This window comes from Lagenorhynchus albirostris, chromosome 2 (assembly GCF_949774975.1).
Source record: "Lagenorhynchus albirostris chromosome 2, mLagAlb1.1, whole genome shotgun sequence".
In the NCBI taxonomy this organism is placed as follows: Eukaryota; Metazoa; Chordata; class Mammalia; order Artiodactyla; family Delphinidae; genus Lagenorhynchus; species Lagenorhynchus albirostris.
In genome coordinates, this window is record NC_083096.1 from 28,940,319 (window position 1) to 28,967,652 (window position 27,334).

General features: G+C 39.6%; 1 protein-coding gene across 1 annotated transcript in view; it reads left to right on the forward strand.

Moving 5' to 3' along the window:
- PLD5 (phospholipase D family member 5) overlaps window positions 1-27,334 on the forward strand; it is a 474,308-nt gene that overhangs the window by 372,700 nt on the left and 74,274 nt on the right. The window contains exon 5 of the mRNA XM_060142072.1: window positions 1,654-1,781. Within this exon, the coding sequence (XP_059998055.1) occupies window positions 1,654-1,781 (128 nt within the window). The remainder of the gene's footprint in view (window positions 1-1,653; window positions 1,782-27,334) is intronic.

Genomic DNA, 27,334 nt, shown 5'->3' on the forward strand with positions numbered 1-27,334 from the left:
TGCGCTGATAGCCACAGCTCGCGCCCATCTCTGGAGCTCATTTAGGTGGTGCTCTGAATCTCCTCTCCTCACGCGCACCGAAACAATGGTCTCTTGCCTCTTAGGCACCTCCAGACTTTTTCCCAGACTCCCTCCCAGCTAGCTGTGGTGCACTAGCCCCCTTCAGGCTGTGTTCACACAGCCAACCCCAGTCCTCTCCGTGTGGTCTGACCTCCAAAGCCTGAGCCTCAGCTCCCAGCGCCCACCCGTCCTAGCGGGTGAGCAGACAAGCCTCTCAGGCTGGTGAGTGCTGGTTGGCACTGATATTCTGTGAGAGCATCTCTCCATTTTGCCCTCTGCACCTCTTTTGCTACCCTCTCCTCCATGGCTCTGAAGCTTCCCCCGCCCACCCCCTATCTCCACCAGTGAAGGGGCTTCCTAGTGTGTGGAAACCTTTCCTCCTTCACAGCTCCCTCCCAGAGGTGCAGGTCCCATTCATATTCCTTTGTCTCTGTTTTTTCTTTTTTCTTTTGCCCTACCCAGGTATGTGGGGAGTTTCTTGCCTTTTGGGAGGCCTGAGGTCTTCTGCCAGCGTTCAGTAGGTATTCTGTAGGAGTTGTTCCACATGTAGATCTATTTTTGATGTATTTGTGGGGAGGAAGGTGATCTCCACGTCTTACTCTTCTGCCATCTTGAAGGTCCCCCTGTATATGTTCCTTTTGAGAAGCTGTAAACACATAATCCTGAGGCAGCAGTACATAGCAGCTTGACAACTGATTATGACACATGATGCATAGAACAATTGGTTAAATTCAGATCTTAAAGTGAATTTTTTGGTTTTAACAATAGTCTGGGTGACCTAGTTGACCTTACATTTCTGTAAGTCTTGAATAACCCCGTTGCTGATATTAAGAATTATCAGATAAAGAAAGGCTAGGAAGAAACCAAATCCAAATTAAATAATGAAGAGGGAAACAAAGAAGTTAAGGCAAGTGAAAGGGTAAAAGGTGAAACTAACATACAGAAAGTATAGGAAGGCCAGTTCCTATGAACAACAAGGATTTACTGTATAACACAGGGAACTATATTCAATATCTTATAATAACCTATAATGGAGAAGAATCTGAAATATATATATATATGTATGTATGTATGTATGTATATGTATGTATATATATAACTGGATCACTGTTGTACACCTGAAACTAACACAACATTGTAAATCAACTATACTTCAATAAAGAAAAAGAAGGCCAGTTTCTTATTGAGGAAAGGCGTATTACTAAGCAAGACTGATCTTTTATTGATTGCAAAATTGTATGAAAGTTATCCCAAAAGTAAAAGAAAAAAGAGCATGGCACACCTATCTCACCATTTGAGTGATAAATCAAGGAGCGGGGATTTGAGTCAGATCTGACTTGAGAAGCCATGATCTTGTCACCATGTGGAGCTATACATAGGGAAAAACTTATTCTTTTTTTTTCCCTTTGTATTCTCTTTGGGAATAAAGTAACTCCTTGAGGGTCCTCTCTGCACTTAACTAATGTAAATATTTGGCTTCCCTGAATGCCAACTGTGATGGATGCAAACCATGAGTATTTCTGCCGGTACGTGACTGACTGCATGTTCATGGCCTTGACACAGAGGCTGACTGGGATTTCCTTGAACTCCTAGGAGCTGAGGTGACCTACATGAACATGACTGCCTACAACAAGGGCCGGCTGCAGTCCTCCTTCTGGATTGTGGACAAACAGCATGTTTACATCGGCAGTGCTGGTTTGGACTGGCAGTCCCTGGGACAGGTAATCTTTTCATTACATAAAGTCAGTGTTCTGTCAGCATCAAAACTACCACCTCCAAAAAAAAAAACAAACACAACAAAAAAACCTACCACCTCCATAAAGCATTCAGTCACCTCTACTGTGGTTGAGGGAAATTAAACCTACAGCTTTTGTTATTTTGCATAGTTTTAGTAGGTTCACCTTCATTTAAAATGAAATGATAAACCTTTCTTTGTCAGAATCATTTTACCAAAAGAACTGCCATTGCTTCAGCACTTTTATAACTCAGATGCTACTCCAAGATTCTTTAGAACATGTTTGTGTGAAATTTATATTACACAAAGGTAAATTTTCAGGATGAGATCACATAATCTATGAGAAACAGGAAAACATAAATTCAGTCTAGGATCACATATTGTAGAATAATAGTTTTATCCCTTTAAAAAATCTTAAGATAAAGATGTCTTCATCTTTCCCTTTGCAAATAATTAACTTCAAATATCTTGAAAATATACTTGAACAGTCTTTTAATTTTCATGTATTTATTTGTGCCAAAGGTGATCCATGGAGGATTATAAATCACCTTCTTCCCATTTGTCAACTAGTGGCTGGAAGTTCTTCATCATTGGATGCATAAGAAGACTGACCAGTCAACCATGCATGCACAGAGCCCACACACAATGTTTTACCTGAGCTCTTTTAATATTAGGATCCCTGAAATGACATTGAATTCTACTGCACTTCTATTTATTCCTATGGGAAAAAAGCACTGATGTGCAGACACACAATGGCCATAGCTTGAAAGAAAACACCACGTGGGATAAATCTGACAGAGGGTAATATTATATTTGTACTGTTAGCTTCAGGCCTTTAACCATTTGCCTCCCAGTTTCCACTCTTTTCCTTCTTAAACTACCGTCTTTCATGCACACATATTCCATCTAGTTTTCCTCTTTTAATGTGTGAGGCAAATAAAAGTGCTCAGCTGTAAAAGAAATGGGCAAATGAAATACTAAAAACCCAATTATTGCCCTCTCCATGGAATAGTGTGGAGCCAAAGCACAACTTATCTAAGGTGGTTTTCTAGTTTTGCATGTGAGGAGGAGTCACAGTCAGTAGCCCAGTCTCAAGGGCCAAGTACTTGGTATCTCTAATAAGACAGTCTCCCCCCACAGCAGAGGAGGGGACACTGAAAGAAAATGCCGTAATTCATTTTGGAATTGAAAGCACCATCAAAGATTATGACAAAACATTGTTTATTTTATATTTGCTCAGAAAATTAGGTGCTACCTACTGATATAAAAATGATTCTGAATAAAATAATAGTATAAATAATAATAATTGCAACAATAACTAGCTTATATTGAATGCAAGGTGTTCTAAGCCATGTAAATGGATTATTTAATTAAAACCTCACAATGATCCTATGAGGTAAACGCTATTATTGCATCCATTTTAAAGAAAAGTAGACGTCAGCTCAGAGTTGAGTTTCAGTATTGAATGTTTTAAGCAAATTTCTTCCAATATTAATTCTGATATGAAAAATATAAATTTTGATTCTGTTTATCTTGTGTCTGATGGCCCTTCAAACACACGTATAAAAATAGTGATTACAGCAACATCAGCACCTCAGAAATAAGTAAGGCAAAGACAGTATAAAACCTCAATAATTTAGAGTATTTAGAGAAAAATAGTCTAATTTATGGAAATCTCTGGGTCTATCTTTTGCTTTTTTAGTACTTACAAAAAATTAACCAATAAGTATCTTTTGCCCAGAAATTTTCATCTGGATCTCCCATATTAAATAGATAAAATTGGTTCTGTAACAATATTAATTATATGTAAATTCTGCTAAGTAGTTTTTAAAAAATTTTTACTGGAGCAGAGTTGATTTCTAATGTTGTGTTAGTTTCTACTGTATAGCAAAGAGAATCAGTTATACATATAGATATATCCACTTTTTTTTAGATTATTTTCCCATATAGGTCATTAGAGGGTACTGAGTAGATTTCCCTGTGCTATACAGTAGGTCCTTATTAAGTTATGTATTTTATATATAGTAGTGTGCATATGTGAATCCCAATCTCCCAATTTATCCCTCCCCCTTCCCCCCCAGTAACCATAAGACTGTTTTCTACCTGTGTGACTCTATGTTTTGTAAATAAGTTCATCTGTACCATTTTTTTAGATTCCACATATAAGCAATATCATGATATTTGTCTTTCTCTGTCTGGCTTACTTCACTCAGAATGAAAATCTCTAGGTCCATCCATGTTGATGTAAATGGCATTATTTTGTTCTTTTTTACGACTGAGTAATATTCCATTGTACATATGTACCACATCTTCTTCACCCATTCCTTTGTCGATGGACATGTAGGCTGCTTCGATGTCCTGGCTATTGTAAGTAGTGTTGCAATGAACATTGAGGTGCATGTATCTTTTCAAATTATGGTTTTCTCCAGGTGTATGCCCAACAGCTGGATCATATGGTAGTTCTATTTTTAGTTTTTTAAGGAACCTCCATAACGTTCTCCATAGTGGCTGTACCAATTTACATTCCCACCAACAGTGTAGGAGTGTTTCCTTTTCTCCACACTCTCTCCAGCATTTATTGTTTGTAGATTTTTTTGGTGATGGCCATTCTGAGTGCTGTGAGGTAAAACCTCATTGTAGTTTTGATTTGCATTTCTCTAATAATGCAAATTATTAGATCTGATTATTGTAGTGCAATAATTTATCATTATTATAGTGATGCTGAGCATCTTTTCATGTACTTTTTGGCCATCTATACATCTTCTTTGGAAAAATGTCTATTTATTTAGATCTTCCAGACTTTTTTTTATTGGGTTGTTTGTTGTTGTTGTTGTTGTTATTGAGATGCATGAGCTGTTTGTATATTTTGGAGATCAATCCCATGTCATTTGCTTCATCTGCAAATATTTTCTCCCATTCTGTGGGTTGCTTTTCATGTTGTTATTGTTTCCTTTGCGGTGCAAAACTTTTTTTTTTTTTTGCGGTACGCGGGCCTCTCACTGTTGTGGCCTCTCCCATTGTGGAGCACAGGCTCCGGACACGCAGGCTCAGCGGCCATGGCTCATGGGCCCAGCTGCTCCACGGCGTGTGGGATCTTCCCGGACTGGGACACAAACCCATGTACCCTGCATCAGCCCATGGACTCTCAACCACTGTGCCACCAGGGAAGCCCTGTGCAAAAGTTTAATTAGATCCCATTTGTTTATTTTTGTTTTTATTTTCATTACTCCAGAAGGAGAATCAAAAAAGATCTTGCTTTGATTTATGTCAGAGAGTGTTCTGCCTATGTTTTCTTCTAAGAGTTTTATAGCATCCAGCCTTACATTTAGGTCTTTAATCCATTTTGAGTTTATTTTTGTGTATGGTGTTATGGAGTGTTCTAATTTCATTCTTTTACATATAACTGCCCAGTTTTTCAAGCACCACTTATTGAAAAGACTGTCTTTTCTCCATTGTATATTCTTGCCTCCTTTGTCATAGATTAGTTGACCATAGGTGCGTGGGTTTACCTCTGAACTTTCTATCCTATTCCATTGATCTATATTTCTGTTTTTGTGCCAGTACCATACTGTTTTGATGACTGTAGCTTTGCAGTATACTCTGAAGTCAGGGAGTCTGATTCCTCCAGCTCTGTTTTTCTTTCTCAAGATTGCTTTGGCTATTCAGGGTCTTTTGTGTTTCCATACAAACTTTAAGATTTTTTTTTTCTAGTTCTGTGCAAAATGTCATTGGTAATTTGACAGGGATTGCATTGAATCTGTAGATTGCTTTAGTCATTTGATAATATTGATTGTTCCAATCCAAGATCATGGTATTTCTCTCCATCTGTGCATGTCATCTTTGATTTCTTTCATCAGTATCTTATTGTTTTCTGAATATAGGTCTTTTGCCTCCTTAGATAGGTTTATTACTAGGTATTTTATTCTTCTTGATGTGATGGTAAATGGGATTGTTTCCTTAGTTTCTCTTTCTCATCTTTCATTGTTAGTGTATGGTAATGCAAGAGATTTCTGTGTAATGATTTTGTGTCCTGCAACTTTACTGAATTCATTGATGAGCTCTTATAGTTTTCTGGTAGCATCTTTAGGATTTTCTATGTATAGTGTCATGTCACCTGCAAACAGTGACAGTTTTACTTCTTTTCCAACTTGGATTCCTTTTGTTTCTTTTTCTTCTCTGATTGCTGTGGCTAGGACTTCCAAAACTATGTTGAAGAAAAGTGGCTAGAGTGGACATCTTTGTCTTGTTCTTTATCTTAGAGGAAATGCTTTCAGTTTTTCAACATTGAGAATGATGTTTTCTGTGGGTTTGTCAGATATGGCCCTTATTATGTTGAGTTAGATTCCCTCTATGCAAACTTTCTAGGGAGTTTTCATCAGAAATTGGTGTTGAATTTTGTCAAAAACTTTTCCTGCATCTATTGAGATGATCATAAGTTTTTTATTCTTTAATTTGTTAATGTGGTGTATCACATTGATTGGTTTGCATATATTGAAGAATCCTTGCATCCCTGGGATAAATCCCACTTGATTATGGTGTATGATCCTTTTAAGGTGTTGTTGGATTTCATTTGCTAGTATTTTGTTGAGGAATTTTGAGTCTATGTTCATCAGTGATATTGGCCTATAATTTTCTTTGTTTGTGGTGTCTTTGTTAGGTTTTGATATCAGGATGATAGTGGCCTTGTAGAATGAGTTTGGGAGTGTTCCTTCCTCTGAAATTTTTTGGAAGAGTTTCAGAAGGATAGATATTAACTCTTCTCTAAATGTTTGATAGAATTCACCTGTGAAACCATCTGGTCCTAGACTTTTGTTTGTTGGAAGTTTTAAAATCACAGTTTCAATTTCAGTACTTATGATTGGTGTGTTCATATTTTCTATTTCTTCCTGGTTCAGTCTTGGAAGGTTGTACCTTTCTAAGAATTTGTCCATTTCTTCTAGGTTGTCCATTTTATTGCCATATAGTTGATTGTAGTAGTCTCTTATGATCCTTTGTATTTCTGTGGTGTTGGTTGTAACTTCTTTTTCATGTCTAATCTTATTGATTTGAGCCCTCTCCCTTTTTTTCTTGATGAGTCTGGCTAAAGGTTTAACAATTTTGTTTATCTTTTCAAAGAATCAGCTTTTAGTTTTATTGCTCTTTTCTATTATTTCCTTCATCTCTATTTCATTATTTCTGCTCTAATCTTTACAATTACTTTTCTTTTACTAACTTTGGGCTTTGTTTGTACTTCTTTCTCTAGTTGCTTTAGGTGTAAGGTTAGGTTGTTTATTTGTGATTTTTCTTGTTTCCTTAGGTAAGATTGTATTGCTATAAACTTCCCTCTTAGAACTGCTTTTGCTGCCTCCCACAGGTTTTGGATTGTCATGTTTTTGTTGTCATTTATCTCTAGGTATTTTTTAATTTCCTTTTTGATTTCTTCAGTGATCATTGGTTGTTTAGTAACATATTGTTTAGTCTCCAAGTGTTTGTGTTTTTTACAGTTTTCTTTTTCCTGTAGTATACTGCTAATCTATTGTTGTGGTCAGAAAAGATGCTTGATATGATTTCAGTTTTCTTAAATTTTCCAAGGCTTGATTTGTGGCCCAATATGTGATTTATCCTGGAGAGTGTTCGATGTGCACTTGAGAAGAAAGTGTATTTGGCTCCTTTCAGGTGGAATGTTCTATAAATATAAATTAAGTCCTTTTGGTCTAATGTATCATTTAAGGCCTGTGTTTCCTTATTGACTTTCTGTCTGGGTGATCTGTCCAATGGTGTAAGTGGGGTGTTAAATTCCCCCACTAGCATTGTGTTACTGTTGATTTACCCTTTGACAGCTGTTAGCATTTGGCTTATATATTGAGGTGCTCCTATGTTGGGTGCATATATATTTACAGTTGGTATATCTTCTTCTTGGATTGATCCCTTGATCATTATGTAGTGTCCTTCCTTGTCTCTTGTAACAGTCTTTATTTTAAAGTCTATTTTGTAAGATATGAGTATTGCTACTCCAGCTTTCTTTTGATTTCCATTTGCATGGAATACCTTTTTCCATCTCCTCACTTTCACTCTATATATGTCCCTAGATCTGAAGTAGGTCTCTTTTAGATGGCATATATATGGGTATTGTTTTTGTATCCATTCAGCCAGTCTATGTCTTTTGGTTGGAGCATTTAATCCATTTTTGTTTAAGGTAACTAACAATATGTATGTTTTTACTGCCATTTTGTTAATTCTTTTGGATTTGTTTTTGTAGGTCTTTTTTCTTCCCTTCTTCTTTTGATCTCTTCCTTTATGATTTGATGACTAAGTTTATGTTGTACTTGCATTCTTTTTTCTTTTTTTGTGTTTGTATCCATTGTAGATTTTCAGTGTGCAGTTACCCTGAGGTTTTTATATAGCAATCTATATATAATCAAGGTTTTTTAAAGTTGCTGGTCTTTTAATTTCAGATGTATTTCCAATATCCTATATTTGTACTCTCCTCTTCTCAAGATTGCTTGTTTTGAGATCATATTTGTACGTGGATGATTTCCTACTTTTACTGTATGTTTGCCTTTACTGGTGAGGTTGCCCATTTGTAGTTTTCTTGTTTCTAGTTGTGGCTTTTTCTTTTCCACCTAGAGAAGTTCCCTTAGCATTTGTTGTAAAGCTGGTTTGGTGGTGCTCAATTCTCTTAGCTTTTGCTTGTCTGTAAAGCTTTTGATTTCTCCATCGAAGCTGAACAAGAGCCTTGCTGGGTAGAGTATTCTTTGTTGTAGGTTTTTCCTTTTCATCATTTTAAATACATTATATTACCCCCTTCTGGGCTGTAGAGTTTCTGCTGAAAAACCTGCTGATAACCTTATGGGAATTCCCTTGTCTGTTATTTGTTGCTTTTCCCTTGTTGCTTTTAATATTTTCTCTTTGTCTTTAATTTTTGTCAATTTGATTACTATATGTCTCAGCATGTTCCTCCGTGGGTTTATCCTGCCTGGGCCTCTCTGTGCTTCCTGGACTTCGGTGACTGTTTCCTTTCTCGTGTTAGGGAAGTTTTTGTCTATAATTCTTCAAATAGTTTCTCAGGCCCCTTCTCTCTCTCTTCTCCTTCTGGGACCCGTATAATGTGAAAGTGGTGTGTTTAATGTTGTACCGAAGGTCTCTCAGACTGTTCTCATTTCTTTTCATTCATTTTTAGTTATTCTGTTCTGCAGAAGTGATTTCCACCATTCTGTCTTTCACCTCACTTATCTATTCTTCTGCTTCATTTATTCTGCTATTGATTCCTTCTAATGTAGTTTTCATTTCAGTTATTGTATTATTCATCTGTGTTTGTTTGTTCTTTATATTTCCTATCTCTTTGCTAAAATATTCTTGTAACTTCTTGCTCTGTGCAGCCATTCTTTTCCCGAGGCCTTGGATCATCTTTACAATCATTACTCAGAATTCTGTCTCAGGCAGATTGACTATCTCCACTTCACTTAGTTTTTCTGTTGTTTTATCTTATTCCTTCATCTGGGACACATTCCTCTGCCATCTCATTTTGTCTAACTCTTTGTGATTCTGGTTTCCGTTTCACAGGCTGCAGGGTTGTAGTTCCTCTTGCTGCCACTGTCTGCCCCCTGGTGGATGAGGCTGGTCTAAGAGGCTTGTGCAGGCTCTCTCTTGGGAGGGACTGGTGCCTGCCCACTGGTGGGTGGAGCTGGGACTTGTCTCTCTGGCGGGCAGGTCCATGCCAAGGGGTGTGTTTCGTGGGCTGCTGTGGACTCAGGAAGATTTAGGCTGCCTGATGGGTGGGGTTGTGTTCCCATCTGGTTTGTTGTTTGGCCTGAGGCATCCTAGCACTGGAGTCTACAGGCTGTTGGGTGGGGTCAGGTCTTGGTCAGAAAATGGCAGCCTCCAGGAGGGCTCACACCAATAAGCACTCCCCAGAACCACAGCCACCAGTGCCTCTGTCCCCATAGTGAGCCACAGCCACCCCCCTCCATCTCTCCAGTAGACCCTCCAAGACTAGCAGGTAGATCTGGCCCAGGCTCCTATTAAGTCACTGCTTCTTTCCTGGGTCCTGGTGCATAAAACACCTTGTGTGCACCCTCCAAGAGTGGAGTTTCTCTCTCCCCCAGTCCTGTGGAGTTGCTGCAAACTCTGCTGGCTTTCAAAGTCAAATGCTCTGGGGGGCTCCTCCTCCTGATGCCAGACCCCCAGTATGGGGAGCCTAACATGGAGCTCAGAATTCTCACTCCTGTGGGAGAACTTCTGTGATATAATTATTTTCCAGTTTATGGCTCATCCACCCAGCAGGTATGGGGTTTGATTTTATTGCAACTGTGCCCCTCTTACCTTCTCATCTCTTCTTTGTCTTTGGATGTAGAATATCTTTTTTGGTAGTTTGCAGTGTTTTTGTTGATGGTTGTTCAGCAATTAGTTGTGATTTTATTGTTTTCATGAGAGGGGTGAGCTCACATCCTTCTACTCTGCCCTCGTGTTCCTCTCCCTCAGGGGTAACACTATCTCTTTTTTTTAGAAAAGGGTGAATTCTGAAGGCCAAAAGTTAAGGTGAAGGTGACAGCAGGGTTGGTTATGGTGAGTTCTCTTCTCAGTTTGCAAATGGTGGCCTTCTCACTGTGTCTTCACATGACCTTTTCTCTTGTAGCATTCCCTGGAACACTCATATCATTCCTACTTAGGGTGGTCAAAGGCTCCTGTCCCAAATTTCTGGGGAATCATATTTGGAATCTGATTGGCCTTGAAGAGATTTGACGCTCTTTTCCCTTTAGGTTTCTTGTCCTAACTCTTCTATATATAAGATGTAACCTGCGCTAGGATGCCCCAAGCCACACACAGCTGGGCCCGCACTGAAGGTTTGCCTCCCAGGAAGCGCAGAGTGCCAGAGGTGGGGAGTCACCTGTGTGTCAGGCAGTGGAGGGCAGCTCACTCCCACCTGGGCTGAACCTCCCAGGCCCAGTGAGGGTGGGGTGGGAACAGGCTGCAACAGGTCCTAATTCATGTCACACTGAAGCCTGCACAGCCAGCCAGTGCCCTGTGCGAACTCAGAAACTCAACCCTCTACCAGCAAATCAGAAAGCCCTTCTTTTCTGTCTGCCTTTTGGGCTACCCAGCAATGACAAGTCCCTACATCTCGGCCAGGCAAGCAGAAGCCAGAGGGCTGTGGTACTCACCTGGGTAGCAGGGGGGTTCACAACCATATTTTTTGAATCAAATTTCAGGACATAGTCTGTTCAATGATACAGATTCATTTATTCATGCCCCACTCAACTGATATTTATGGAGGAAATATTTGCAAATGATGTGACCAACAAGAGATTAATTTCCAAAATACAAACAGGTCATACAGCTCAATATCAAAGAAACAGTGAACCCAATGAAAAAATGAGCAGAAGACCTGAACAGACATCTCTCCAAGAAGACATACAGGTGGCCAATAGGCAAGTGAGAAGATGCTCAACATTGCTAATTGTTAGAGAAATGCAAATCAACGCTGCGAGGTATCACCTCACACTGGTCAGAATGGCCACCATCTAAAAGTCTACAAATAATAAATGCTGGAGAGGGGGTAGAGAAAAGGGAACCCTCTTACACTGTTTGTGGGAATGTAAATTGGTATAGCCACTATGGAGAACAGTATGGCGGTTCCTTAAAAAACTAAAAATAGAGCTACCATTATGATCCAGCAATCCCACTCCTGGGAATCTATCTGGAAAAAATAAAAACTCGAATTCAAAAAGATACTTGTACTCCAATCTTCATAGCAGATTTATTTACAATAGCCAAGATACAGAAGCAACCTTATCAACAGATGAATGGATAAAGAAGATGTGGTATATATCTACAATGGAATACTACTCAGCCATAAAAAGGAATGAAATATGCCACTGGCAGCAAAATGGATGATCCCAGAGATTATCATACTAAGTAAGACAGAGAAAGACAAATATCATATATCATTTACATGTGGAATCTAAAAAAATAATACAAATGAACTTATTTACAAAACATAAACAGACCCACAGACTTAGAAAACAAACTTATGGTTACCAAAGGGGAAAGGGGTGGGGAGGGGTCAATTAGGAGTACAGGATTAACAGATACACACTACTATATGTGTCTCAGTGTGTTCATACTTGGCTTCATCCTGTATGGGACTCTCTGCACTTCCTGGACTTGAGTGACTGTTTCCTTTCTCATGTTAAAGAAGTTTTCAGCTATAACACCTTCAGATGTTTTCTCAGGTCGTTTCTCTTTCTTTTCTCCTTCTGGGACCCCTATAATGCAAATGTTGGTACGTTTAACATTGTCCCAGACATCTCTGAGACTTTCTTCATTTCTTTTCATTCTTGACACCCTATGTCAGGGGGTGTGTTTTGAGGTAGCTGTGAGCTCAATATGACTTTAAGCAGCCTGTCTGCTGATGGGTGGGGCTGTGTTCCCAACCTGCTGGTTGTTTGGCCTGAGTGTCCCAGCACTGGAGCCTATAGGCTGTTGGGTGGGGCTGGGTCTTGGTGCCAAAATGGGGACCTCCATTTCGGCACTGATCTATATCCCCTGGGGCCTCTACCACCAGTGTTCTTGCCTCCATAGTGAGCTAAAGCCAACCTCTGCCTCCCCAGGAGACCCTCTAAGACCCCTACTTAGGTCTAGCACCAGTTCCTATGGAGGTATTGCTTTGTCCTGGGTCCCAGTGCACATGAGTGGAGTCTATTTCTCCCAACCCTGTGGAACTCCTATGCTCAGACCCAGTTGCCCTTCAAAGCCAAATGTTCTGGGGGTTCCTCCTCCCAATCCTTGACCCTCAGACTCTCTTGGAGGGCTACTTTTATGTGGGAAAGTTTTTGTGTAGCCTGTGTAGGTTTAATTTTTTTTTGGTGCGAGGGCTGTTTTTAGAATGAACGTCTGCTACCTCTTTCCTCAGTGTATGCTGGCCATTATCCCCTTTACAGGAGGTATGACTGATGTTGCGGTGACCAGAGCTTGCACTGGATATTGAGCAGGGCCTCCCCTTTGCTCTGTGGTTGTCACTGCCCGGTCAGATGTGGGGTCTGCTCCCTAGTTGTTGGACTAGAGGCCCCAAGATCTGTTTCTGACCTGTGTTTCTGATCTATGGCGCGAGGTAGGTAGGATTAGAGCACTCCCACTGGGAGGGAAGCCACTGAGTTTTCCTCCTTTGTAGCTGTTCACCTGTGAGTGTACTCTGTTTTGTCACTTTTCACCCCGTGTTGGCTCACAGATTACACTGTTGTTGGACGTGCTCTCAGCCCCGCCTAACGAGGGGTATGCTGGCAATTGGCCCTGGTGTATCTCAGGCATTGTTTTTACCAGGCCACCTGTGCAGATCCACTGAAGTCAGGTTCCAGGACTGCAGTAATTGTGTAGCTGGACCTGCTGTGGGAGCTATGAAGGCAGCTCAGATTTTGGCCTGGTCCAGTCCCCACATGTATGTGCCCACAAAGCCTACAGCCACTAAAGCTAGACCCGTCTCAGCTGTGGGAGCACTCATCCATTTGGATACCCCACAGGCACTGAGTTTACAAAGCCAGAAGCGAGGCTGTAAATCCACAGTTCCCACAGCCGCAAGGAGAAATTTCAACTCTTCCTCCTTAGTTGCATGGCCCCTGGGGCTCACCTGTGGTTTCAGCCCCACCTCTGCATGTGTGCCTCCCACCAGGAGCTTCTACCAAAGCTGCCCCAGAGAGAGCACACACACCTACCCAGGCAGGCAGAGCAGAGGCAGCAATAGGTGGGGCACGCACACCTGCTTAGGTGGGCACCCCTCCTAGTGCCCATGGAGGCAGGGGCCAGCACATGGGGAAGGGGGCTGCAGTGGCGGCCCCACCCCTTGCGCGCCACTCAACAGTGGCACCCTGCTTCTATGGCGGCCTGGGCTTCTTCCACGAACGTTCCCAGTTGTGGAGCTCCTTCCTCTCATCCTTTCAGGCTGTCTCTTCACAGCCAACAGCTGTCCCCTCCTTGGGTCTGCTCTCCAAACCCCACTTTCCAGCCCCCAGCCCCCAGCCCCCATCCACACCAGCAGACATGTCTCAGGCTGTGGCACACAGGGCTATAGCACAGACCATCCGTGTAGGTCTTACTGTGTCCTGCCTGCCATAGACTGGTTGCTGTGCTCTCCTCTGAGCCCTCAAAGCTCCCCTTCTGTCCCAGCTGATTTCCCCACCAGTGAGGGGGCTTCCCAGTGTGCAGGAACCTCTCCTCTCCTTCAGTTCCCCCACCAGGGGCGCTGGTTCCATCCCATTTCCTCTTTTCTTTTTGTCTTTATTTTGTCTTACTTTTGTCTTACCTGGTTGTGTGGGGATTTTTCTTGTCCTTTCAGGTGTCCAAGGTCCTCTGATTGTGTTCAGCAGGTGCTCTGTGAGACTTGTTCCATTTGTAGGTGTATTCTTAATGTACTTGGAGGGAGAGGTGAATTCCATATCCTCCTATTTCACCATCTTGATTCCTCCCCCCCCCCCGCTAAGTGGTTTTTAACTTGAGCATCATTTGTTGTTTTTTTTTTTTTAAAGAAAATGCATCTTCCCACCACTAAATTTTATTTTCTTTATTATTAACTGTTATTAGCTGATAGGGTTTAAACTTCTATGAATTTCACTTGAGTGAGGTTTGAATTACTGAGGTTTAATGACATTTTTCTCCAAGTTTTTGAACAAGTTATCTTTGTTTACTTTATTTCCTTCTACTCCTTCCCTTAGATAGACAGACATACGTATATTCAAGTATTCGTTTCTCTGCATGAGGATCCTTCCTTTGTCTTTGCTGTTAGTTGTTTGTTTTGTAGTTGTTTGTTTTGTAGGAAAGTAGGTTGATCTTTTAAATGTTTATTCTCAATCTGTATAGCCATTTGGATATTATTTCCTTTTGAAATGGATCATCATAAAATATGAAAATTTCCCCATTTTAAACATGGTAAATACAGAGCAAAGATAAGGTTCAAGTTATTTCCTATTATTCATATGAAGAATACAAGCTATTTTATGATCTTTCCCTGTTTACACATTCCTAAGTGGTAGCTGGTTTCCCTTCAGTTATAGAGAAGACCAGAGGAAGAAGTGGGCAAGTACCTGGACCTGGTTCTCTGTTTCATGACTAATCAAGCTCCTTTCTTAAGGACAAGTCAACTCCTTATGCTTCCTTTAATGTCATTCTCAGTAGGAGCTGGAGAATTACAACCTCTCCACTATTGCCATTGCATGAAACTGAGCCCTCCAGGTCTGTCTAGAAGAGATATCCCTCTGACCTTGTCCCATGCTGGTTTGTTCTCAGCTCCTGAACCACATAATGAGAGGGAGAGTAAACAAAGTGGACTTCTTAGATTTCTGTCCTTCAACTCAAATATACCAGCAAAGTTATGCTTTTAAAAGCCTAAATGAATTAACATGCTATTTCTTAAGTATGGAATAAATGTTTTATAAGAACTTAAAACTAAACTCATTTTATAATTCGTAATACATTCACGGAGAGGGAAACTGTGAAAAAGTGCTGAGCTTTCCAAATAGCCCCTTAAAGTGAGGATTGGTGAAGGGTCACACTCGCCAGCTGCCCATGGAAACAGTCTCTGGGGGAGGACAGCCTTGGGTGGGTTGGGGGGAAGGTTGCAGGCTTTAACAAAATGAGTAAGCCACCAAGGACTTCCCACGTGGACTTCTTTTGTGGAAATCTGCTTTCTTCTGTTGTTTGTAAACTTAATAGCAGGTTAGACTCTGTTGAGGTCAGGGATTTGGGAAGATGTGGGGAAGATATCTTTGTGTCAATTTTTCCAAAAGGCTACTCTATTTCTGTGCCAGGCACTGTGGTAATAGCTTTATATATACACTACTTCATTTTTCATAGCTACCTAAGGATGGATATAATCTCCATCTTCCAAATAAAGATAATATTGAAAAATAAAACTAGAACAGATCCTATTGCTGCTCTTCTCTCTTATAAAATAGAATACTCACTAACCTGTAGAGGAATTAGGCATTTGGTGATGATTCTCATATTCTTTATATTGACGATTAAGTTGGCAGAGTCTGAAATTTTCATTTCACTTCTGGCAATTTGGGATTCATGTATGAATTAACCCAAAGTTGCCATTTTCTCATCTTTCACTGCCAAACCAAACTCTTAAAAACTAAAATGTCTCATTTTAATTTTAATTTCTCTTAACAGTCTTTCCTATTTTCCTCCTGGAAGAGACTATATTCATTGATGGGCTAGAGAAGAGACATAGCTGGAGAGGGGGTGGAGTTTAAAACTCTTCTGCAAGAACGTTTAGCATCCCATTAGCTCCCCTGCATCTATATGTCAACTGCTCACCTACTTCTCTTACATCAACACCCACCATTTCACTGTCTCCTCTTTACACGTAGGCACAAATGCTGTCTCTTACTTTGTCCACCCTTTCCCCTTAGTTCTTGCTATTTGGGATCATGTTGTTACACTTAAATCATCTACTTTAAATTAGTTTTCCTTTCAACTGTGCTGGATTATGTGGGCCTTTTTTTTGGTTTACCTCATGAGACATAACACATCGCACAACAATTTCCGTGCGTTAGAACAGATTTTTTCATTTGAGCAAAGTCGTGGGTGAGGCTAATGGTTACATGAAGAATTATAAGTATCAGACTCAATCCAACCCATTAGCTTTATATTTTGTGAAGCTTTCTAGTGAAATCAGATTATTGCTATCAATGATTGCCTTAAATCTATACTAAGAGAAATAAAACTAATGATAATAACAGCTTCAGTGTATTGAGGGCTTTCTCTATGCTAGGTATTCTTCTAAGCATTAAAGAGTATGAACTCATTTAATTTTCACAATAACTCTTTCTTGTAAATACTACTATCATCACTTTACTTTACAAAGGAGGAAATTGAGACACAAATCAGTAATTTACCCAAGGTCACCTTCCAAGAAGTGGCAAAGCAAGAATTCAAACCAAAGCAATCCAGTTCCAAACCCTTCACTCTTACTTTACTGCTAATAAGTTTTTTAAATAAATTACATTTATTTTATATATTTACATTTATATATTTATATTTTTTATATATTTACATTTATGAAAAATCATTTTCTTTCATGATTTTGCTGTGATGCTAAACAGTAAATCTCCTCTCTCTCTCTTTTTCTTTAAGAAAAATGAACAACACTATTATCTAGACACCTTCACTCATTCACATCTTTCTTTTTTTTAATTTTTATTGGAGTATAGTTAATTTACAATGTTGTGTTAGTTTCAGGTGTACAGCAAAGTGAACCAGTTACACATATACATATATCCACTCTTTTTTAGATTCTTTTCCCATATAGGCCATTACAGAGTATTGAGTAGAGTTTCCTGTGCTATACAGTAGGTCCTTATTAGTTATCTGTTTTATATATAGTAGTGTATATATGTCACTCCCAATCTTCTAACTTAGCCCTTACCCCCAGGTAACCATAAGTTTGTTTTCTATATCTGTAACTCTATTTCTGTTTTGTAGATAAGTTCATTTGTACCCTTTTTTTAGATTCCACATATAAGCAATATCATATGATATTTGTCTTTCCATTCACATCTTTCTGATTGCAAACCCATGATGACATGATGGCCACAGAATGATACCTACTGTTGCTCAGTGTTTGAGATCTACAAACTCACTTAACCTCTGGGTTGAATTTCAAAGACTAGGAAGTCAACGTGTGTGCTTCTGTATTCTCCTGCAGTGGTTCAGGGTGCTCCCCTAGAATCCGTGGCCACAGGGAGTCCTGTGGGAGAGAAAAGAACACCATCACAGGCTTTTGCACTTAGAGGTTTTGATTTGTGAATCTTAGGAGCTCCTAAAAACATATAGAGGAAACAAAAAAAACAGCACAAACAAAGCAAACAAAAGATTAGCCAGCGTGTGAAGTAGAAAGAAAAGGACACAACAGTCTTCAAACCACAGGGCTTTGGGGCATGGTGCTGAAGTAGAAGAAGCTGAAAAGGAAAATGTAAAAATCATGCTTTTAGAAAAAGTTACTTTTATAATTTTTCAAGCATACCCTCTTAAATGAACTACTAGCCTGGAGTTGGAGGCAAGGTTCAATGGGTTCATTGGTCACAAGACTCTGGCAACTCTGTAGAGGGGAAATATTTAAATAATGTTTTAAAATATAATTATAATAAAGAGGAATAAGCCTACTCTGTTAATATGTATTTTAATCTCAGTCCACCTTTATTCTGAATAGACCTGAAAGGTATCTCTTAAAACAGGCCAGCTGTTGGGGCAAGGAGCACAGGAGCTCTATGATGAGGTATTCCAGTGACTGTGTTGGTGATCAAAAGAGGCAGCGACCTGGGGTAGGATGTGGATTGAGTCCTGCAGGCTATGGGAGAAACACTGAAGATCTGTGATGGGGCCAGGACCTGACAACACTGGAACAAATCTAGAGAAAGTGTACAAGCTGAGGAGTGAGGAAAGTAGGGAGATAGACTATGGCCAAGATTAAAGGGGGAAGCGACAGGATTGAATTATGGTGGTGTGAAGGTTAATTTTATATACCAACTTGGCTAGGCTATGGTGCCCATTTGTCTATTCAAACACCAGTCTAGATATTGCTGCAAAGGTATTTTTTAGATGTGATTAACATTTAAATAAATAGACTTGAGTAAAGTAGATTATCCTCCCTTACATGGGAGGGCTTCATCCAATCAATTGGAGGCCTTAAGAGCAAAGACTGAGGTTTTCAGAAGAAGGAATTTGGCCTCAAGACTGCAACATAGAAATCCTACCTGAGTTTCCAGCCTGCCAGCCTGCCGGCAAAGCTGTGTCATAAGGACTCATGGGTTATAAGGAATGAGTCAGAGGGAACAGTGTATATTGTTCCAGCATCTGGATGGAGCTGGGCCAACAGGGAGAAGGACCATACTGTCAGCAGAAATGGGAATATCAGGAGGCCAGGGGCCATTCTGATGTCCAATGGGCAGTTGGAAAAACAGCAAAGAAATTGGCCAATATTGATGCTTTTTATCTAATAGCTTGAGTACCCAAATAGTGATAGCTCTTGATTGACCCTAAAGCTCCTGATTTCATCATAGCTGCTATTTCTGACAATAACCATTTGGTAAGATGTTGACAAGAATTGCACTCCTTCTGCCTCGCCAGGCTGGTCACTTCTTTCAAGTTTCCCTGTGGGTTGAAATCATAGTCTGACGTTAGCGATGAGAAAGGGTCTGAGGCTTAAAGTGTCTTTGATTCCCTCTTGTCCCCTTTTCTTTCAGTTAAAAGAACAAAGCACTGAGGTAGAGTTTTGAAGACTGAGTGGCTGTGCCAGAGGGCAAAAGGAGGGCACTGCTTTGTAGCGTATCCTGTCACCACTGTTCAGTGCTAGCACTGAGCTGACGTTTTCAGAATTTATGATTTTCTAGAGACATGTTTTAGCTCCTATGGAAATGGGCATTGGTAATGCAAGTAACAGTTATCAGAACCAAAATGAAAACGAACCAAAGCAAAAGACAATTCAATAGCAAATGCAATAGAAAAAATTAATATGCCTTAGACAACATGTAATGAAGGAAAACAAAGGATTAATTCTTCCAGTATTGATTTAGAAGATTACCTGGCCTGCTCAGGAAGGTCACTTTTATTTGCATATGAATTCTAAAGTAAATGAGGAGCTGGAAGTCCCTATTTCATGTAAAAGAAATGTATTTGCAGACAGATTTTCAGTAACAAAGCCATGCTTATTTTCTACAATTTTCAAAGTAACAATTCGGCAGAAATACTGTTCAAAAGAGGCATAAGTAGGAAATCCCCTTTCCTAATCTGCCCTGAGAGACATTCTCACAAAGCCAGTTTATTGTCTATTGTAAAATAGTCTCAGTTTGTGCAATTAAGTGAAGAAATAAGAGCAACACTTGCTCTCTCCTGTTTGCCTTTCCAAAGATGAAATTCAGTTAGTAGGTCATTCTCAAGTGAAATTTACTGCCAGATTTTTCCTTCATATGTCCCTGCAATACCTGATTCCTCAGTCTGTCCTAAGTGATGTGATAAACCCAGGTATCTGTAATGGCCCCTTAGGTAACATGTCTTGAGATCTCTATCCTGGCCACTTCTTTTTACTAGATATAATCCATTTGGTTAAAGTTTCTCTTAAAATACAATGTCCAAAATTCGATATGGTACTTCAAAAGTAGCCCTCCCATGTAGACTTTGGCTTGTATTCATGTGAGCACTATACTTCTGAAAATAGAAGGTAAACCTGGATTTAATGTTTTGCCGTTCTCATTATTTTTTGTTGGTCGTTACTAAGAGCATTGCTTGGCAATATAGCATAGTAGTTGGAGTCAGATAGAACTAAAATTGAATTTTTTTCTATCTCTTATAATTATATAACTGTGGGCAAGTTTTTTCATTTCCGTGAGCTTAAGTTTATCTCAGCAATTGACTAATAATACCAACCTCATACAATTGTTAGGGATCAGATGGAATCTCACACACCCGAGCACTGGACCTGCAGCCTGGTTACTGCTCAGTAGCCAGTAGAGTTGATGACAAGGAAACTGTTTTCCTTCTTTGATAAGTTATCTAGATCAGTAGATCAAGGGAATGCTTAGAGGTGTTAGCGTTTGTTATCTTTGGCAAAGATTTTGTAAATCTCCCTAACACATGGTCTGGTTAACAGTACGGCATGGTGGGCAGCGGCACAGAAGGGGCATGGGCTAGGGGTTGTCTCCCTCTGAAGGGAGGTCTCTCATATCTTAGCCATAGAGCTTTATTCTACATCCTGTGCTGTTCAAGGTTGTCATCAATAGTAATAGCTAGAAGGCAACTGACCAAATTTACACGTAGCACAAATCTGGGAGATAGAGCTAAAGTCTTGGTTTTCAGAAACAAGACCTTAGAGAGATTTAAGCAAGTTGTTAGAACAGTACTAACAAGAGGAAGGTGAACAGGGGCATGGACATAAATGTAGACCACCCAAATGAGAATAAGCAAGCAAGGTAGTCAGCCACTACCACTTGCATTTGCCAGAGACTCAAAGGCAGACAGAGGAGTGGGAAAACTATACTTTATAGTGAAAAAGGGGAAGAAGCTGATTGGAGGCTGTTAGCATAGGGAAGTTGTAGGAGAACTAACTAGAAGTATGGTATCCTATGTAATTGGTTAGGGGTACATATTTGGCTTTCTCTGGTTGGTCCTAAATTGGAAACGGGACAAAATGAGGGTAACTGGTAATCAAGTTAATCAAGTACAGGGGTTATTGTTTGGCTCTCTGGCTGGTTGCTACAAGTTGTGGGTCAGAGTTGTATTTTTATATATGGTCTGGCCATTGTCCATTTGTATATTCAACCTCTCAGGAATGAACAAAGCCTTCTTCTTAATCCCCCACTCCTACCATCCACTTTCCCAAAGTCTGGTTTTAGAATCCCAGATAGGCATCTGGCTGCCTGTATTGAGAACCGGGTTGGGAAGTCACCTGCCTATGGGTTATTACATGAAATCCCAGCATCTATAGGTTAGTTGCTTAAAAAACTTATATCAAATGAATGCATGAATTAACAAACTAGAGTGTGTTTACTAACCATGTAAGTCTTAAAGCCATAACATATGAGAGGACTGGAAATTACAGGAGAAATGAGTCATATCAAAAGCCTGGCCACACATATTCAGTTTGTATGTTGGGCTTGGTGACAGAGCAGTGACCTCCACCAAAAGCTGGTCCACACCAATTTAGTAACATTTCTAACATCTCCTTCATGATTGTTAAGAATATGCTATTCATTATGAAAATAAATTTTTATATGCAGAAAAAGATCAATTTTAACCATGGAGTTTTATTTTGTTTTGTTTTTAATATGGAAGTAAACTAATTGGCAAAGCTTGTTGAATATATACATACAGATTTTGTTTCCTTCAATAAAAATTTATGGAAGTAAACTAATTGGTAAAGCTTGTTGAATATATACATACAGATTTTGTTTCCTTCAATAAAAGTTTATTAAATATGTTTCACTGGATTACCTCGAGGGCTCAGTCAGACCTAGGAAATTCATTTATTTTAACAAATATATTAACAAAGATTCACTTAGGTAAATTTTATCGCCCCATTTTTTCCTACTTTATGACTTTCATATTTTAATTGAAAAAAAAATGGAATGTATTATCCTGATACAATGTCTTGCTAAAATACTACTCTTATACCCATAAATCATTCTGCATACTTCAAGTTTACAGCTCAACTATCTATTATTATAATTAGCTGTCACTTCAGTCCTTTATTGCTGAGTTCAACAAAATTTAACTGTCATATTTTAAAAAACCTTTTCTGAAGCTTAATTCTCTCAGCAAACTAAGTATAAAAAATTAGCTCCATTGCCTTGTACCATTGTAACATGGCCTTCCTAACCCCACCCACAAACTGCTAAATTACTTCTATGTTGTTTTAGTCAGGTTGAATGTACAATATTTGGACCTTAAGAACTGTCTAAAAATACTCATCTACTTCTGACTTGGCCTGTGGTGCTGGTTATGTGTATTCTATTCTAATTTCATTCTCAGAAACCTGTGGGAGAAATCATGGACTAAAATAAACCAAACAATATATAGAAATGCAAATAGGTTCATAGTTTTCAGTAAGAGCTTTATACTTTTTAGAAATTCCCCGTGAACACTGATTTGTTTAATCCCTACAGCAGCCCTGAGATACATGAGACAGGCTTTAGAAGCTTCATTTTACAAATCAGGAAATTGAAGAATGTCCTGGAATTATTCCTTCAGTTAATGTCAGAGTTGGGAGTGAAACCCAAACTTCCGGTTTTTATGCAACACTCCTTTTACCTGTGCCTGAATCAGTGGTCCAGACGTCCCACATTTACAGTGATTTCCCACAGATCTAGAAACTAGACATCTGAGGGCCTTCTCTAACTGGAATACAACCAAGAGCCAAAAAATATGCAAAAAGACTGTGTACAGGCAAAACTCCCCAAAGCTGCAGCTTTTTACTTATTGGAGCACCTCATTGGGCCTTATTCAAAATCTGTTTATTCTTAGGCTCACCATGGGTCTAATTAATTTCCAAGCTATGGCCAGTAAGAAGTCACATGTCAGAGAAGAACACTGACAGTCCAGACAAGTGAGAGCTGTCCACAGGGGAAAAGTGGACACCAGTCATTGAAAGCAACACATGAATTCTAAAATTCTAGTATTCATGAACCAATCAGCATTAGCCAACCTATATACATCCCAGCCAGCTATGGAGATCCTGGCCTTCAGGATGACTATGACTTTACCTCTATGAAAAGGGAAAACTGTCCAATCACTGCTTCCTGTTCAGGACACAAGAAATGTGCTTAAACTTTTGAGAAAGCAGTCCATCAGAACAGCTGGAGGGTTAGTCCACTAAGCAGTCAATTCTCAGCTCTTGGCAGTTCAGATCTCTAAAGCAGCACAGTCCAATAGAAATGTACTGCAGGCCACTAACGTGAGCCACATATGTGATTTAAAAGTTTCTGGTAGCCACATAAAAATGTAAAAAGGAAATAGGTCAAATTAATTTTAATCATATATTTTATATAATCTCATATATCCTAAATATTATCATTTCAACCTGTCATCAGTATAAAACATTTAATGATAAGATATTTTACCTTTTATTTTGGTAGCAAGACTTCAAACACTAGTGGGCACTTCACACTTAAGCACAGCTCAGTTCAGACTAGTTACATTTCAATAACCATGTCTGACTAGTGGCAGTCTTGCTTGCGCAGGTCTGGAACATCTCTTGCTCTCTCTTTAGGAAGCAGAATATGGTTTTTTGCTAAGTTAACACACAAGCCTGAAGAACTAAGGCTTTTACTCTGAAAAGCTAGTTTTATATCTGGCAAACAAACCAACTTCACTTGGAAGGACTGGTTCTTGTGGAGTTAGAACCTCCAGAAGTCAGGTTGCCTATGGTGCTGTAAGAGTTTCAGGACTTTGAAAGCTGCAAAAGCCTTTCAGGCCATTCAACACATGGCACTGATGTAAATTGCTTATTTTTACTTCCAAATTTATGGATTAGGCTCTGCCTCCTTCTAAAATGATACTGATGTTGTTCTCAGAAGTTAAATATCTATCATCTTTATCTGCCAAAAGCTTTCAGCAGGGAACATCTCTAAAACATGCTTTGCCTGCTGGAAACTAGTGTCATTTCCCTGCTGCATTATTTTAATTTGTTCATTTATTCAGTCATTCATTCAGCACACATTGTTTAGCATCTCCTTTGTGCCAGGCTGTACTGAAATTGCTAGGGGGTATACAAAGATGCAGAAGCCAGCTCTCTTTCCTTAAGAAGATAAGCAAGTAAACAAATATTTAGAATACAGTTTGATGCATGTGCAATTAACTCAGACTAAGAGAAGGGACAGTTCCATGGAGGAGGTGGTGCCTGAGCTGAACTTGAAGATAAGTATAGAGGAACTAGGGAGGAAGGTTTTCCTTTCCATAGAGGTGGGAGAAGGCATGGTAATTCAGAGAAAAGGCGCTCACCCAAGTGGCTGTTACACACAATTCCATGAGTGCAGGAGATGGAAGGTCTTAGAGCCTCAGATGTCATGCAGAGAAACATGAATTTAGCCTGAAATTTGGGGAAAACCTGTGAAGGGTTTTAGGCAGAAGAGCTACAGCTGTGGAGAAATGGATTGGATTGGAGTAAGCTTAGGAAGCTGTTGCAGAAATGGGTCAGAAGGGGGCACTGGAGAGGGTGAGTACCTGAACTAAGTCCATAGCAGTGAGGAAGGGTGGGAAGGGAGGGTCTCTCCTGGACTGGCTGAGCCCCCTAGTCTGGCTCATTCCTTGACTCTGCTTTAGGTTCCTCATTGTCAGATTTCCCCTGAAAGAAGTCCCAGGTGAGTCAGTGTGTCCTGAGTCATATCAGCCTATTTACTTCCTGCTTGGAAGGATATAGCATCATCCCATTTTTGTAAACAAAGAAATCCCCAAAACACGTAGGTGCACATATGTGAGCATGTATACATACGGACACAGAGTAGAGTTTGGAAGGACACATGTCAATCTATTCACAGTGATCACCTGTGGAGAGGGAGCTTCCGCTTCCTGCTCTAGAGACTTCCACACGGCTCCTTTGTGAGTGTATAGTAAACATGTATATTTAAATAGTTATATTTTTTAATATATTTAGTTTTAATTCAATATATCATATATAACATAAGCATTTACAATATATGTATTTGTACATCTGTATATGTGTGTATATATATGTACATGTGTGTAATGTATATGTGTATGTGTGTGTATAGAGACAGATAGATCAAACCACAATAGAACTATACCCAACCTAATTAGAAATATTTAGGGCCCTGATCCTGTACCTAGGGTTCATCATCAAAAACCTTTCTATGGTCAAAGTATACAAACTTCCAGTTATAAGATGAATAGGTTTTGAGGACGGAATGTACCATATGGTGACTATAATTAACAGTACTGTATTATATACCTGAAAGTTGCTAAGAGAGTAGATCTTACAACAAAAACAAATGCAACAAAAAAGGTAACTGTGAGGTGATGGATGTTTTAACTAACCTTATTTTGGTAATCACTTCACAATATATAAGTATACCTAATCATCACAATATACACCTTAAACTTACACAATGTTATATGTCAATTACATTTCAATAAAGCTAGGGAAAAAACCTTCTAATCTTCTGAGCCCCTAAATAATAAATGGTCACTCAGGCCTGACCCTAGTGAGTGTCAATTATAAGTGGCTTTGAGATCATCCACCTACCTCCTTGTGGTACTGCCCCAGCCCACCATAAATTACTAACAGTGTGTGAGGACAAGATTCCATGGAAATTCTTGTGATGCGTTCACCATGTATAAACACAGACACATATTTCTTTGGATTTGTTCATTAATAAAATTTTAAAGATTTTATTTGCCTTCTATCTATTATTTTTTAAATGTAGGGATCAAATTAACTCTAATTCACTTGCTTCTGTCCAGGTAACAGTTTTGCTTTTGCCAACTTTCACCCCCAAACCAAACAAATAACAACAGCAAAAATAGCTCAGACCATTTAAACATTCTGTTGCAAATTATTCTCTACCTCAAAGCCTGTCTGGTTCTCATTTAAATTACTTCTGCCCGTCCCCTATACATAAGATAAATTCTCACTTACCCCTTTTCTCTCTTGGCCCCTGACCTCATTCACTTGGGTTTCCACTCATCTTTGAGTTACAGGTATTAACTCTTGCCTTTGAATCCTTATTTATCCATTCCTAAACGTAAATTCCTGAGCATAGCATAGGATTTATCACAAGATGATCAGTCCTCTTCCCTTTATCTCATATTCAATGATCTTCTCAGAAATCATTTTTCTTTGGGAAGGAAAGGAAGGCAGACTTTTTTGAATTCCCTCTGGGCCCATGACTGTGTAGAGGTCCCCAGATGGAATCCTCATGAAATGCAGAGACACACAGGGCAGGAAAGGGGCTGAGAAGCTGGCCCTGGATCCTTCTCTAACTCTGAAATGCCTGCCAGTCGGTCTCAGAGATTGCATCTAAAACAGATGTAAAATACCATGTTTAAGGCATGCTTAAACATTTTTAAGTAATTTTTAGTTGGCATTGTCAGTTTCTTGGTGTCACTTGGCATTTATACTCAGCACCAAGAAAAAAGTGAGAGAAGTTGCTAAAGAGAATACATGTTTCATAAGTTAAAACATAAGCACCAAAGTAGCAGAAGCTAATGGACAGCTAAATAACGCCTTGGAACATTTTCCGAGAGAAAGAACTTCATTTGGGGGAACTCTCCTCTATTGGCCTTCTTCTGCCTACCAGAAACCCGACATAGAATGCTCAGGGGTGGTAAAGGGAAAAAACAAAAGAATTGTTGCAGAACTCTCCCGGACAGCATCTGTCACCAGTGACAAGCATCTCTCACATGATGAGAGGCTTACTTCTGCCTTAGCAGTTTATTTCTGAATTTCTCTTTTATTAGTAAAGTCTCCCTAAATTTGGTTAGGCCCTCACAAAAATTATGACAATATATGCTAAAGAACTTGTGAGCATTGAGTGTCCACCCCTTCAGAGAACAGAAATGTGAGAGCCCTGACCCTTGGGGCTGGGTGTTCCCGGGGGTGCTCACTTTCATTCCACCCTGCTGGTGCCATATCTAGATTTCACGTGGTGGAGAGTGGCCATGTATCCCTAAGACCAAGAATTCACTGCAGATGGGCATAGGAGCTATTTTTGATTAAATATTCAAGAAATTTATTTTGTTTTTGCTAAGTACTTCCACAGCTTTTCAGCTCCTCAGGAGATAAAATGTAGATGAAATGCTTTTCCAGCAAATATCCTGACAATGAAGTCTTTTGAAGGATAATCATGGCTGTCAGTTGTCTACACTTAGTTTACAAAACACTTTCTTACACACTAATTTGTCTGATTCTCCCTGGACTGCTGAAGGAGACAGAGGCCTCTGTTACTCTCCTGAGGTCACAAACGTGGCACTGAGATTCAGAAACACTAAATGATCAGCCCAGAGACATGGTGCTAGGAAATAGCTAAACTGAGGCAACTGTTCTAGTCTCCTCTATTG